The sequence below is a fragment of the Colossoma macropomum genome, unplaced genomic scaffold (assembly GCF_904425465.1).
Source record: "Colossoma macropomum unplaced genomic scaffold, Colossoma_macropomum, whole genome shotgun sequence".
Lineage (NCBI taxonomy): Eukaryota > Metazoa > Chordata > Actinopteri > Characiformes > Serrasalmidae > Colossoma > Colossoma macropomum.
Window position 1 is genome coordinate 43,767,370 of NW_023494785.1, and position 16,154 is coordinate 43,783,523.

General features: G+C 42.0%; 1 protein-coding gene across 1 annotated transcript; it reads right to left on the reverse strand.

The window, feature by feature from the left end:
* Positions 1-4,156: 4,156 nt before the first annotated feature.
* LOC118814690 (tripartite motif-containing protein 35-like) lies at positions 4,157-14,837 on the reverse strand. The gene is made up of 6 exons (XM_036580422.1): positions 14,442-14,837; positions 7,538-7,633; positions 7,218-7,448; positions 7,110-7,132; positions 6,906-7,024; positions 4,157-4,680 (listed from the first exon to the last, which is right to left on the reverse strand). The coding sequence occupies exons 1-6, from the start codon at positions 14,835-14,837 to the stop codon at positions 4,157-4,159; spliced, it is 1,389 nt and encodes a 462-aa protein (XP_036436315.1).
* Positions 14,838-16,154: the final 1,317 nt, after the last annotated feature.

Sequence of the window (16,154 nt, forward strand, 5' to 3'; positions counted from 1 at the left end):
CTTGTCCAATGATGTATTTTCAATATCTTGTTTTCCAGTAGCGTTGATTTGATATAATGTTTTAGAGGAAGTCTTATTGAGATATGTCTTGAGATATCCTACTGAATATCTAAAACTCCTTGCATACTCCATTGTTGTATCCAAAGGCATGCTCAGAGTTTAAGAAAAGCATCTAGAAAATACAGCTAAACTTATATAAAAATATACAAAAAACATAGCCAGCCTATTTCTGAAAAAACTTGCAAGTTTAAAACAAGTTAGAAAGTTTGAAACATAATATTAACTGTATTTTTTTTAAATCTACAAACAAAGACAAACAGGGAGCAGCCTTTGCACTGGTTATTGGGCCCCTCATATAGCCACTGACACAGTTGTACACTCATGACAGGACAGTGATCCTAAACATACCTCAGAATTCACCATGAACTATAAGACTCTGTCAGTAGACTGTGACTTATGACATGAACTGCATATCTCACTGCTCATTACTTAACTGCTAATGTACTCTCTAAATCTCATACAGATCTGGAAAGCATGAGAGAAAATGAAATAGTGCTTTCAGTACTTTATTTAGAAAGAAAATGCCAATCACAGTAAACATAATTGTCAGATACAGACAGTTATGAAACAGCTCAAAAATATCTGAAATAAATTAGTAAATAAAGTGTAAATGTTACAGAGCTTTGTAAGTGTAAATGATGTTCAGGGGTCGTATTACAGAAATTTCCTTTTTTTGTCTTTAAAGTTAAGATCTGACAGGTCAAGATAAGATTTTTCACAAATTCATATTACAGAAGCAAATCTTAATTTTGGAATCCTACAGCATCTCATCTCTAGTTAGGAAATCTTAAACTACTCAGTTGAAGTCGACAATCAGCTGTCATGTCTGTTTCCTAGCAACCGACCATACACACAGCTGAAACAAACAGGCAGTCAAAATAATCAAGTTAGTTAGTCAGACAGCTGCTGCTACTGATGTAAAAAAGGTCAAACAAAACTAGTGTGATACACCATAAGTTGTGAGAGCGCCCCCTGCTGTTTATCAGATCGTCACCGCTCCACGGTTTCAGTCTCGATTTCCCAAACGCTTTAGCCGAGCGCGCTAACGTTACTCCTCCTAATAAACAGACACACCTTCAGCTTCATCTCCTCATTGTTCACCTCCATCACTGTAATATTTCATCATCAACATTAACACACGAAGGTGATCAGAGGAGCGGTGGAGATCGAGTCTGCAGCGTCTGAGATCTTTAAAACGCAGAGTTAGAAAAGAAAATCATCTCACAGTGAAAGCAGCGTTTTACAGTAGAAATAAATGGAGCTCATTATGCTGGTAGTGAACTATGCTGCTGACACAGCTGCCTAAAAACCATAGAAACGGACCTTAAACAGAAGTGAGGACCCTGTTGGGGTTCATCCTAAAGTTAGGACAGGATTTAGGAGGTTTAGTCTAGTTAGGATGTTTGTGTGATGCTGTTTTCTTATCTGGAGTTAATGATGAGATTATGAATTTAGGAATAGTTGTTCTGTAATAGCTACTGTCCTAAGTTCAGTACTGAAGTTGTCAGGGTGACTAAACAGATCAGATTTCAGGGTTAAGAAGTTTCTGTAATCCGACCCCTGGTCTGTTTAGGTGAACTTCTCTTCTACCGCACAGAGATCTTTATCTATCCCTTTGATACCATGATTAGATGATTGGACAGTTTGTTGGCTGAGTTTATGGAGCTACTCACGCTGAGCTGCTCACATTTACAGTCAGCCCACGCACACACTAATTACATACAAGCATAGACACAGATAATCTATATAGAGGAATCTTATGATTGAGGTGCATTGCACACAAAATAATTTTTTAGAGATACATGAATAATGCAAGTAATGTGATTCTTATTAAATCAGCAACTGTGATGTGATTGCAAGAATTTAAACAGTGAAGTGTTACACTGATTCATTACAAGAAAAAGTCATTAGATTGGTATATTGTTCACGATGTTAGTGTAGGAATGTGTTTCACACTATAAACTATGACTACTGACCCCATATATTGGATATAAACTCAGGCTGATTTAGAGATTCTGGGGCTCTAAAAGATAGGAACAAGGCACAACCTGCAAAACCTACACTGTAAAAGATTTTAAGTTTTACCATATTAGCAGGTAGTTTTGCTTGTTGTAAGAAGTATGCTTGAAAGATCTGCCAACATAGTGAGATAGTTTGATACAGAGTAACATAGTATTTTTTTTATTTCTTTTGTTTTAAGTAATATGTAATGTAATGCCAGTACAATTTGAGAGAAGTAATTATTAAACTGAATAGAATGAATATTACTTTATATACCAGTGTCATGTTTCTCTGACTCTCTTCTTGACTCCTCCCACTTGCACACCTGCATCTGATCCTAGGACATATTAAGACTCTTAAATATAACACTTTATTTTCCCTGCGTGTTTGTGAAGTCTCTGTGTTGTTTACCTGAGTTCTGAGCCTGGTTCTTTGTGTTGGTTTTCCCTGTTTTTGACCCCTGCTTCTCTCTCTGGCTTTTTGAGTACAGATATCTCTCTTTATTTTGCCTGCCTGTGTTTTGACCCCAGCCTGCTGTGACTATGAGAATTGGACTGCCCTAATAAAGCCACTTCACATTTGCATCCTGCCCAACACTGGCGCTGTCTCTGCTCAGGTTAACACTGACATTATGTATAGTCTGCTGAGATCAAGCAGCATTCTGTTCTGACTAAAGAAAACAAACTTTGTAAGTGTAGCGACAAACTTTTAGCTTTCTTTCCTCTTTCACCGTGTCTTAAGAGCAAGTGATGTGAGCGAGTGACAAAACCAAAACACATTAAAACTGACAAAGCTGTCTACACCATCATTTTGAACACACAAAAAAGCTTCTTCATTTGACAACTCACATTTCTCTGCCATTCCACCAAATGGATGAGGAGAAACTCTTCCATGAAGTGGAGAAAAAGAGGGATCTCTACGACCCTTCCAGTAAATATGATAACGATTAATTTACATAGCGCTGAAAGTTGGGGGTAAATGAACACCCTTTGTTTTGTGATTGGTGAAGGGTACTTAGCTAGCTACCTAGCTAGCTAAGTAGACCTAGCAGCAAATAAATCCAAGCTGCCCAACACAATAGCATAGCAGTAAAACTCCCCCCATTTTAGCTAAAGTCTCAAGCTCTTCTCTCATAGGTCTGTTTGCATTTAGACTTGATGTGCACATTTGACTTTGTTATTATAGGCATCCCGAAGGCTTTCAGATACTACGCTTGCTTGCTGTTGTTTTTATGTTCCTCTGCTGCACTTGAATAACTTCTAATTGAATTTCCCTCTCAACATCCAGAAAATCATACTAAAGAACTTCCTCTCTAAAAGTAGATGCGCATTTCATTCCAGTCTATCTTCATGCAGTTGTGTAATTATGTAAAAAGATGGAATAGTCCATTGAAATAACTGAAAAAAGGGCTAAAATCAGAATTAACAGCTATTTTCATGGAGCTCTTGCTCATTTGGGTCCTAGGCAGCTGCTTACCTTTATATACTTACATGAGGTACAGTAAATGGTATAGTGTAGCAGGTTCAATGTCTGCCCTCCACGCTGCAGACTAGATTCAATTCTCTGAGCAGGCATCCTCTGCTATATCAGTAAGAGTCCTTGGGCAAGACTCCTAATGCTACCATTGTCTATCTCTGTAAAAATGATCAAATTGTCAGTCACTCTGGGTAAGTGTGTCTGCCAATTTTATTGACTAACCGATGACTAAACAGTAGTTAAATCTAATTAGCATTTGGTATAAGTAGGGATACTCAAAGTTAACCGATTTTGATCATTCGAACATGCAGTCTGCAACTGGTCGGTTGGCCGTTTTGTCTGGAAAAGAATTTAGAATTGAGATCAGCTGATTTGTTGATTGGTTCATCCCTTATAATGAGAATATAATTTGTCAATAGTGGGTTTTCCGTCCGCCAGTTTTTTGCAGCCCCTAATCATGGTAGCCAATGTGTTCAAAAATTTCTTTGCATAAGTGTAGTGGATGGAAACATGACTTAATTTGCATTTTTTCAGCCAAAATTTCATAAATGCGCAGAACATTTGCAAACCGTTTGAATGGAAATCAGGCCAATGTCTGTGTGCAGCTGCAGTAGCAGATTTAGACATTGGACCGAGTTGGTAAAATCCTCAGAACAGAGTCGGCTTCATCAGCATAGAAAAATGGAAAGACTGTCTCGGTGAATCTGTGTTTTACTGTGCGTAAGCATTTGTTAGTGAGAGAATCAGTGAATGACAGTTTTCCTTTGTTCCAGTCCAGCTGCACTGTGATCCTCTGGACTTTGTGTTGTATTGGCAGGGGAGCAGGGTTTGGTGAAGCACCTGCTGCATATGTACTATTATACAACAGCATCCCCCACATTCCTCTCCTGGAGTCTACATTTCCTTTCCTATTAGCAGACTCTGTGATCACACCCAGACCCCAGAATTTACTGTCTCCCACTTCAACATCCCAGCAGTGCGTCCCTGAGTTAAAGCCCACCGATCCCAGAACAAAACGCAGATAATCAAATCTTTCTGGATTATCAGGAATCTGCTGTCTCTCATCAAGAAGTCTTACAGTGGTCAGTTCATCAGACAGGACGAGTATAGCATGAGCGGTGTTTGGGTCCAGAGTTACAGGAGCTACAGAAAAACATATAAAAAGTTGATTATGCATTGATACAAAATATACAGCAACATACAACTAATACAAAAAAGTAAACACAAAATCTGCAGAAAACTATAACAAAATTTGCGAGTGCACTAAAATGCAGTAGTAATTGTGGCGTGTGCAAAAGTTTGTCTACCCAGTTTTGTTAGCACATAGTAACACCCCCTTTGGCAGATATCACAGCTTGCAAATGCTTGCCCAGTGCCTGTTTTAAGAATTTTCACCCAGATTTCCTTGCAGAATGCTTTTAGTTCTGTGATATTCTTGCACGCATACTTACCTGCATATTTAATGATGTTCACACTAGATTACTGTGAGGGCCATTCCAAGAACTTCAGCTAAAGTTTCCTGAAGTTGTTCATGCTTGGTCCTGTTGTAGAAGCCAGTCTCTTTACAGCTTCAATTTTTATGACTGACTTTGTCATGTCAGAATTTGCTGATATTTAGTGGAATCCATTCTTCCATCTATCTGTTTAACAGTTGGCATGGAGTTCTTTTCATCAAATTCTTCAAATCATTGTCCTGTTATCTCAACTGCACTTGAGCTTTAGGTCAAGAACTAATGGGTGGATGTTTTCCTTCAGGATTTTCTGAAACAGAACAGAATTCATCGTTCTATTAACTATTATCGTCCAGGTCCTGCAGAAGCAAAGCAGCCCCAGACCATCACACTGCCACCACCATGTTTGACTGTTGGTATGATGTTCTTATGGTGAGTGACGGGCCGCATGTCTTCCAAAAAGTTTCACCTTTGACCCATCGGTCCACAGAATATTATCCCAAAATTGTTTTTTTGGCAAATGTGAGACATGCATTTGTGTTCTTTTTGGTCAGCAATGGTTTGCACCTTGCAACTCTCCCGTGGATGCCATTTTTGCCAAGTGTCTTTCTTAATGTGAAATCATGTACATCAACCTTAACTGAGGCAAGTGAGACCTGCGATTCTTCAGTTGTTTGTCTGGGTTCTTTTTTGACCTCTTGAATGAGTAATCATTGCGCTCTTGGTGAAATTTTGGTAGGCCGGCCACTCCTGGGAAGGTTCACCACAGTTCCAGGTTTTCTCCATTTGTGGATAATGGCTCTCACTGTAGTTCTCTGGAGTCCCCGAGCTTTAGCAATGGCTTTGTAACCGTTTCCAGACTGGCAGATTTAAATGACTTTGTTTCTCATCTGTATTTGAATGTCTGTAGAACATGACATCATGTGCTGCTTTTTGAGACCTTCTGGCTGCTTCACATTGCCAGACAGGTTCTATTTAAGTAATGTTTAGATTCAACAGGTCTGGCAGTGATCATGCCCTTGTGTGTCTGGTAAAATTTAACCCAATAGTCAATTGAATTTGACTAACTGGTTGATTTAGTAGTTAAGGGGGCAATTACTTTTTCCCATAGGACCATTTAAAAACAGCATTTTTGTGTGTACTTGGGTTATTTTTGTCTAATATTAAAGAGAGTTTGGTGATCTGAAACATTCAAGTGTGACAGATATACGAAAATAGCTCTCCTTCACATTTTCTTCTATTTTGTAACAGCAGTGTATCTATCTATCTGATGGCTCAGAATGAGGTAAGGGGCTCCCGTTAGCGTGTTTCACTCTGTTTGTATGTTGTGTTATCTGGTGTATTAGTGACATATTGATAAAACCAATAGCTTAGAGGGAATTCCATCCAGTGTATCACCCACCATTCCTCCCTTTCCATGAGATACTGGTGCTACAGATTTTGACATTCAGCTGCTTGTTAACTCACATTGCCAGCATGTCAATAAGTTCTGTCCACTGGTGCACTGACACATGCATTTGCGTTAGAAATTGCTTTTTAGGTTTTGGTATCCTCGTTGCCGATTCTGATACTGTGTTTAAGTGCCAGTTTTGATACCAACACCAATACATTATCAGAATCGGTGCAACTGTAGTATACACACACACACATTACAGAAACTTGAACTAAGATGAGTCGGCTAGTAGTTTCAGTTCCCGGGATTACTACAGTCACTGCTGTAAAATCAGCAGCTCTTTCATGAGGTACATTTTCTAGTACTGTTTTCTTGTTAGTCCCGGTCACATACAGGACAAAGGAAAAGGGGAGCCATTGAAACCAATCAGATTCCATTAAACATATTTCAGTTAACAGCATGGGCAAAAGAAAGAGGGAAACAAAACAAGAAAGCAAAACTTTACTGAAAAAGGGAGAACTTACAGAACTTAACAATGTTCTCCATCTTGTGCCAGGCTTTGTACTTTACGTTGCTCAGGTGTTTTGCCACATGAAGCAGCTCTACTGAAGGCTTCTCTGGATCCTGCAGTTTGCACTGGGCTCTGAGAGAACATTCAGGACTTAGTTCTGCTGAAGCTTTGGGTTTAGACCTACAGGAAACAGAGAAATAGAAGATGCACCACTCACCTTTCCAGTGTGACCTTGTAGTTCTGTAAAACAATGAGAGTAAACTCAATGAATGCATCATTTTAAAATCAGTTCCCCCTGTGCAAATACTGAATAAACTATACTTACTCTTATGAGTGAGACGTCTTTAGCTCTCATCTGTTCTTCTACGGCTCTGATTGTGTCTGAAAGTACTTCTATCTCTCTGCTCATCTTCTCAATCTTCTCCGTCATTATCTGACTCTTCTGCTGCTCTTCCTCCCTCAGAGCTGCTATCCTGGCTGCCTCTTCATCTCGTAGAAACTGGTGGAGCTTCTCAAACTCCTCCTTAATCTGCCTCTCTGTGTCCTGGGCCTGAGTCTGGAAATAAAGAGTGACTCAAATGAAGATGACTGTGGAATGATGTTCAGAATCATGATCTCTGAATCTCTGTAGTTCTTCATTCTTACCTTTATATGTTCTGCAGTCTCGTCCCAGTTCTGTTTACAATCTTGAAAGATCTTTTGTTTCTCCTTTAGGGACTTCAGTGCAGCATTAAGTTCAGTCTGAAACAAACAAAAGTTTTATATACCATATATTTTCTTTAACCTCTGCATTTTCATAGAGAGCTTGTTGCTTGTCATAGCTGTAAGCTGTGGTGCTCTGCTACAAGCCACTCAGACACATTGATGCATGTTTGTTTGAGCTGCAACCATGACAGCGGAGCTCTGATTGGTTGGCCTGATTTTTAATGCGTCGATACAACACAGAAAATTGGAAATTTTGGAGAAAATTAGGCAGTGTCGCAGTTAGTTAGTTTTTCGGACACGGTGTGAAAGGCAGCATTAATATAGTTGCGTTTTTTCCATCTGTGTGAAAATGCCTTCAGTTTATGCAACCTGCATTTGTCAACATAAATGCAATGTCTCAAATCTGAAATCCAAACATGTCCTTGCACATTTTCAACCTTTGGAGGAAGAAACAGCCCTAAAATGTCACAGATTGTCACGCTTCCTGGTTCTCATTCGGACTCCCAGACCACCAAGAACTCCACTTCCCAGAATCCTTCAGTCAGTCACGAGACTCTGCCAACCAATCACCAACCACCTAACAGATCACAGTCACCGGAATACTAATCATCATCACCTGTTGCACTCTGTATTTATACCGGTTTGTTTGAAACGTATCTTTGCGAAGTATTGCCCTTACGTAGTCTGTGCATACCGAGCCGTTTGTTTTTCTGATTGCTACTCCGTGTTTGACCTCGCTTGTTTTTTTCGTTTTCGATTCTCGTCTCTGTCTTGGCTTTGTTGTTTTGGTTTATGTGCTATTTCTGGTTACGACCCTCGCCTGTTTTTTCGACTTCGCTTTCGCCTATGCCCATGTATTTCGTCTGCTTGTTCTGGTTATTGGCCTGGTCTGGTGTTAACCCTGTTTACTCCCGTCAGAATAAATCTTCCGGATTAACTTTTATCCGCGTGTGTCTGGTTTACAAACCCTGCGTTACAGAATACTTCGCCAACATGCAGACAGCGGATATAAAGGAGATCATCTCGGCTGTGAGTAACCAGGGTGCTATTTTAAACCAGCATAATCAGTTATTTGAGTCTCTTACTCACTCTGTCAGCTCCCTCACACAACAGCAGAGTGAGCAGCAACAACAGTTAGCATCCATAGCGAATAGCCTAAAGGAGATCACATCTCAGCTGCAGAACATGAATGCTAGCGGATCTAGTGAAACTAATCCTAGTCCTGTTGTTTCTCTACCTACTCCAACTAGTGTTTTCCCTGTTAGTAAGCCCGACAAGTTTGATGGTTCGCCAGACCAGTGTCGCGGTTTTTTGCTTCAGTGTTCGATTTTTTTTAGTAACTCGGCTCCTAGTTCAGACACCGCGCATATTTCATTTTTAATTTCACGTCTTACTGGTCGAGCCCTGGAATGGGCCACTGCAATCTGGCCGCAGGCGCAATTAGACACATATGAACAGTTCGTTAAAAAATTCAAATCCGTTTTTGATCACCCTCATGAAGGACGCTCTCAGGGGGAATTACTCGTTAAACTGCGCCAACGAAACCGCTCCGTCGCCGACTATGCCCTGGAATTTCGTACGCTAGCCGCTGGCAGTGGATGGAATGAGCCAGCTCTTATCATTGCTTTTCGAAATGGACTTAATTCAGACCTTCTATCCGAATTGGCTTGCAAAGATGATGATCTGTCATTAGAGGGACTTATTAGTTTGGCTATTTGGTTAGATCAGCTGAGATCCTCAAGAACTTCCTCACGCCCTTCAGCCATGGCTCACCACCGAGGAAGTTCCACTACCCATGCTTCACCTGCCAGTATCTCCAGCCAGGATCAAGCTCTGGCCGAGCCCATGCAGTGTGATTCCACCCGTCTGTCACAGGAGGAGCGGCTTCGAAGGTTACAAAGAGGCCTGTGCATGTATTGTGGCGTTGCTGGTCACGTTTTACGTGACTGTCGGGCGCGTCCGCATAGACCTCAAGCACCGACCCCTGGAAAGCGCGTGGAGAATACTCCACGCGCTAATGTGGTGAGTGTTCCCACGAGGGGGTTGGTTACGAAGTCGTTTCAGCTGCCTGTGACTTTGTGCTGCCTCAATTCTGTTTGTTTTTTCAGCCCTAATTGACTCCGGAGCAGAGGGAAACTTCATCCACCAATCCCTCGTAGAACAACTTCAGCTTCCTGTTGAGACCCTTCAAGCATCTCTACGATTATCAGCGGTGGATGGAGACCCAGTTGGAAAGGGTGTCATCGACACTCTCACAAGGCCTGTTATTATGTACACCAGCGCTCTTCACAAAGAGGAGATCAGCTTTTTTGTATTGAACACTTCAGCCTATTCAGTGATTTTAGGTTTGCCCTGGCTGCACAAACACAACCCAAACATTTCTTGGTCTGAACGTGAGATCTGTAGCTGGTCCCCCTTCTGTCACAAACAATGTCTAGAACTTCCCAGTCTGAATTTGAGCTCCACGTCCATTGAAAGTCCAAATTCCGACCAACTTTTAGTCATTCCCCCTGATTATGATGACCTGAAAACAGTTTTTAGCAAGCACAAGGCCACTGAACTCCCTCCTCATCGTGAATATGACTGTGCTATCGAACTCATAGAGGGTGCTGTTCCACCTAAATCTAGGGTCTACCCCCTAACTCAGGAGGAGGATAGAGCTATGGAGGAGTATATTCAGGAGGCCTTATCTCAGGGGTTCATCCGTCCTTCCACTTCACCTGCAGCAGCGGGGTTCTTTTTTGTGAAGAAGAAGGACGGAGGACTGAGGCCGTGCATAGACTATCGAGGACTTAATCTTATTACCAAGTCTTACCCTTATCCGCTGCCACTCGTGCCCGTAGCCTTGGAACAGCTCAGAGGCGCCACTATTTTTACCAAGCTAGATTTACGCAGTGCCTATAATCTTGTCCGAATCAAAGAGGGAGATGAATGGAAGACTGCATTTATCACCACCAGGGGGCACTACGAGTACTTAGTGATGCCTTTCGGTCTTTCCAACGCACCTTCCGTCTTCCAAGCCTTCATTAATGATGTGCTAAGAGACATGTTAGGCAAATTTGTCATCGCCTACATTGACGATATCTTGATTTACTCCCCAGATCTTTCCACACACATTAGTCATGTCCGTCAGGTTTTGGCCCGGTTGCTAGCAAATCAATTGTTTGTAAAAGGGGAGAAATGTCAATTCCATTTGCAGTCCACATCCTTTCTAGGATACATAATCAGTTCCGAAGGAGTCACCATGGATGACTCTAAAGTAGACGCAGTCCTGAACTGGCCCGTCCCCACTTCTATCAGGGGTTTACAGCGTTTTCTTGGATTCGCCAATTTTTACCGTAGATTTATTCATGGTATAGTTCCATTGCAGCACCCCTGACGGCCCTTCTGAAGGGTAATGCCAAAAAGCTAACCTGGAACCCCCAAGCTGAGAAAGCTTTTAACTTGTTGAAGTCTGCCTTCACGTCTGCTCCTGTTTTAAAACACCCTGATCCTACCCAGCCCTTTGTGGTTGAGGTTGATGCCTCTGATGTAGGGGTAGGAGCTGTTCTTTCTCAGCGTGTGGGTTCACCACTTAAGTTACACCCGGTAGCGTTTTACTCCCATAAACTCACCCCAACTGAGCGCAACTATGGAATTGGTGATAGGGAACTTCTAGCTATGAAGCTTGCTTTTGAAGAGTGGCGTCATTGGTTAGAGGGTGCTGAACATCCTTTTCTTGTGCTAACTGATCACAAAAATTTAGAATACCTTCGGTCAGCTAAAAGACTCAACCCCCGCCAGGCACGTTGGTCCCTCTTTTTCAATAGGTTCCGATTCTCTATCACATATAGACCCGGCACTTGTAATACCAAGGCAGATGCTTTGTCCAGGGCTTTTAATGAGGAGAATCAGATGAATGCTACCCTAGAAAATGTCTTGCCTCCTGAAATAATCATAGCCCCCATCCGTTGGGCGGTAGATGAGGAGATAGATCAGGCCTTAGCAATTGTTGATGTTCCTGAACAATGTCCCCCAAACAAGAAATATGTACCTGACCAATTCAGAGATCGCATTATTACCTGGGCCCATTCATCCCTTTCGTCAGGACACCCTGGGGAGACTCGCACTCAACAACTCATATCAAACCGGTATTGGTGGGAGAACATGTTAAATGACATTCATAGGTTCATAGCATCATGCTCCACATGTTCACAGTGTAAGGTCCCTAAGTCCCTTCCGGCAGGAAAACTTCTACCATTGCCCATTCCTACACGTCCTTGGTCACATATAGCAATAGATTTTGTTACTGATTTACCCAAATCAGAGGAATACACTACAATTCTTACTGTCATAGATCGTTTTTCTAAAGGAGTCAGATTCATTCCATTCCCAGGTATTCCTAATGCTTTCCGAACAGCTGAGGCATTATTTCAATATGTGTTTCGTCTTTTTGGCATCCCTGGGGATATTGTGTCTGACCGTGGTCCTCAGTTTACCTCCCAAGTTTGGTCAGCTTTTTTTGAAAGACTGGGTGTATCTGTCAGTTTAACATCAGGTTACCACCCACAATCGAATGGTCAATGCGAGAGAGTTAATCAGGAGTTGAACAAGTTTCTGAGACTGTATAGTCATGAAAACCAATCTGAATGGGCACGTTACTTACCTTGGGCAGAGATTGCGCAAAACTCTCTTATCAGTTCTTCTACAGGTCTCACTCCCTTTCAGTGTATCTACGGTTATCAGCCTCCCTTGTCACCCTGGTCAGCCCTTCCTTCTGATGTTCCCGCGGTCGACAATTGGATGCACCGTAGTGAACAAGTCTGGGAACAAACTCACCAGCATTTCGAGAGGGCACTGCGCCGTCAGAAACGTCAGGCCGATCGTCGCCGTGGGGAAACTCCAGTATATTCCCCGGGGGATCGAGTGTGGCTTTCGACCAGGGACTTCAGGTTCTCAGAGGGAAGTAAAAAACTGTTTCCAAAATACATTGGTCCATTCGAAGTTATTAAACAAGTCAATGAGGTTACTTATCAGCTTGAGTTACCACAGCAATACCGAGTATGTAATTCATTCCATGTTTCCCTTCTGAAACCCGTGATCTCTGGTCCGCTGGATGAGGCTTCGCCTGACGTTCGGCCGCCCCCTCCAGTCGAGGTCGAGGGCTCTCCGGTCTACGCTGTGCGCAGGCTGCTGGATTCCCGGAGGAGAGGAGGTGTTCTCCAGTACCTGGTCGACTGGGAGGGCTACGGACCTGAGGAGAGGAGCTGGGTTTCTGCCAGGGATGTCTTGGACCCGGGGTTGGTGGAGGAGTTTCACCAGCGCCATCCGGACCGCCCGGCACCGCGTCCCAGAGGTCGCCCCAGAGGTCGCCCAGTCAGTTCCTGCTTAGGCCGTCGGACAGGATGTTCCGTGAGTGGAGCCTCGACCCAGCGCCGCGCCAGCTCCGGAGGTGTGGTCCGAGACTTGTCCAGGAGCGTTACACAGATTCTCCACATTCATGTCTAGAAACACCAGCATAGGCCAGCATTTCTCGCCGCCAGCAAAACCAGCATATGTTGTGTTTTGAGAGATTTTTTGAGAGATGAAAGATTTGATTCCTGTCCATGAAACAGTTTGTAATATGAATGGAATGCTGATCCTTGGTGATTTTACCTGGTTTAACTGGTTAACAAATGCATCCAAAGAAGGAAGTATGTGGTAACCTCATGCAACTTATTTCCAAAACAACTAGACCAAACCTATGGGACCTCACTTAGTCTCCCTTGATACAATTTATCCAACAGAAGTGACAAATTTACTGCTTCTGTTCAACCTATGGTAGTATGGTTTGACTACATTGTAAATGAGTGTCACCCTCGATGTACCATGAGTTTAATTAAAGGTTGACTGACAGTGGTTTATCTTTGAGTTTTAGGCATGTGTAACTTAACATATTGCCAGTTTACCTATAGACTTTTTTACACTGTACCAATTTTTCTGAGTTTTGGGTGAAATATTTTTAGATTTAGCTCAATTTGTGGCCATTTCTCTTAATATGAGATGCACTCTATGTATATAAAACATTTTAGTTTTCCTTATGCCCGCAATATAAACAAATGCAAAGATGAGTTGGTCAATTTCACCTGCAGGGCCTCCAAGGTAAAATTGTTTCAATGGCCTTCTACACTCTAGATCTAGTCTTGCAACCATCCGCTGCGATTACATTCTCTGCTACTGCAAACCCGATTCCAGAAATGTTGAGACATAGGCAAAATACAAATGCATCATAACGTCAAAAGATTCAGGGAATCCGGAGAAATCTTTGCATAAATGAAAAGGCTGAAAACCACAACTGAACGTCTGTGACCTTCAATCCCTCAGACGACACTGCATTAACAACCGGCATGTTTCTGTGATGGAGATCACCACATGGGCACACAAATGTAAGTTAAGACTGTACTGTGCACAGTGGAAGTCATATATCAACAACATCCAGAAACACCGCCAACTTCTCTGGGCTCAAGCTCATCTGAAATGGCCTGATGCGGAAATGTGTATTGTGGTCTGACGATTCAACCTTTCAAACTGTTTATGGAAACAATGGATGTTGTGTTCTCCAGGCCAAAGAAGTAAAGGACCATCCAGATCATTACCAGTGTCAAGTTCAAAATCCAGCATCCTACTTTGCTTTATTTAATGTAAAGTTCAGAGTAACAACCTGTCACTCCTCCATGATAGTTTGCCTACTCTCCCACAAGAGTTTTTACTACTCTGTGTAGATTAGAGTATTAGCAAGGCTTGTGAAAGAAGGGAAAATGAAATGTCAAATTCTCCTGCCTTACAGAACTGAATGTTAAATCTGTAGTCAACATGATTAGCCTACCTTGAAGTTAACTGCTTTCTCCTGAAGGGCACAGAATCTGTGGTTGGTGTGTATCTTAGAACAGTCTGAACACAGAGGCTGTTGATCGTCCAGACAGAAGAATGTGAGTTCCTTACTGTGTAAACCGCAAAGTGTCTCATCCTTTTCTGAAGCTTTTGGACTTTCCTCCTGTGCAAAAGCCTCACACAGGTTCTTCAGAGTCAAATTTAGTGGAGGATGATCCTTTGAAGACTTCCTCTTGCAAACTGGACATTCTTTGGATCCTTTGATCTCCCAGAACTTCTCCAGACAGGATTTACACACACTGTGACTACAGCCCAGAAGAACAGGATCCCTGAAGATTTCACAGCACACAGGACAGGAGATGTGCTTCTCTGAGACACCTTTGAAAGGCATTTTCAATTAGACTAGAAGTATATATCGTTTTTTTTTCTGTAGAGATCCTGTTTGGTGCAGCAGAAAGCTGTATGTGCTTGTGTGAAGGATCAGTTAGCTACATTTTAAACCACAGTGTATGGAATGTTGCCTGGTAGCATTCATAAAGATGGCATATCTCTATGGACTGATCTCCATACTTTAAATGCCTGCTGTACAGCAGAAACTACTGTAGCAGAGGGAGAAAAAATGTAGTTCTTCTCTGCAGCAACACCATAGGCTTTATGCAGAAATATTAAGGACTGTCAAATATTTTGTGAATATTCACATTATTTTGTGTAAAATGACAGCATGGAGAGTTCTAGCAACTCATAGAGGAGCTGAAACTGCATAATGAACGATTCAAAGGTAGTTTTGTACATCAGTGGGGGAATTTGAGGCTTTGTAGAACAAGGTAAAGCGCACGCATTGTCCTCTTTCTGATAAATGTGTAAGAGATTTGGTGTTTTTTTTTAATTATCAACTACAAAAAAAAAGACGTGCTCATTAGTGAGGCTTTCGGTTCACAGTTCTTCATGGGCATGACAGCTTTAAAAACCCATTATATACAGATACTGTAACATACTCACCACCATTTTTCAGCCTTTCTCTGTAACCGTCACATTTTTATAGTCAGCATGTTGCTTGTCCTAAAAGCTTTTGTGCTCTGCTACAAGCAAAATGAGCTATTCCTCCATTATCGCCATGCACGTTTCTTTGGGTTTCAACCATGACAATGGAGCTTTGTTTGGTCAGCTTGATTTTAATGTATCTGTACAATGTAGAAAATTGAGCAAGCTCTAATTTAGCAAGTTAGGACAAAACAAATAGATAGATCTTATGACACTGTAGCTGAAAATCACAAGATTCCCCTCCTTGATCTCCTTGGAACATTTCAGCTCCGCTACCTCATTATCCCCAACACCTGCTGGATCCTATCCCAGCAGTCACTGGGCTGAAGGCAGGTCACCAGTCCATCGCAGGGCTCTGCAAGCTGAAACCTTCTGTACTGGACTCATGGTCAAGGAAAAACAAGAGAAGCAGTTTCAGTTTGCCTCGCACATTCAGGAATGATACAAAGAGCATCAGCTACAATACATGGGCAATGAATCCAATCTCAATGAGTTAAAAGTGCAGCTTAAAAAGCATTGTTGTCCATTTGATCGAGCAGGTCTGTGCTCAGTCTGAGCATAGTTGTGACAGAGACAAGTATGTTTTTCATACACAATTTTATACTTGATTTGGTGTGTTTTATTTCTTGTATATATCTTTTAGGCACATAGGGCTCCAGGACACTCA

Coding starts and splice junctions, on each gene's coding strand:
- LOC118814690 (XM_036580422.1), bottom strand. CDS start 14,837: ATGCCTTTCAAAGGTGTCTCAGAGAAGCACATCTCCTGTCCTGTGTGC. Junction 7,634..14,441: donor AGAAAGCAGTTAACTTCAAG/GTAGGCTAATCA, acceptor TGTTTGTTTCAG/ACTGAACTTAATGCTGCACT. Junction 4,681..6,905: donor GGAGAACATTGTTAAGTTCT/GTAAGTTCTCCC, acceptor GTTTTTCTGTAG/CTCCTGTAACTCTGGACCCA.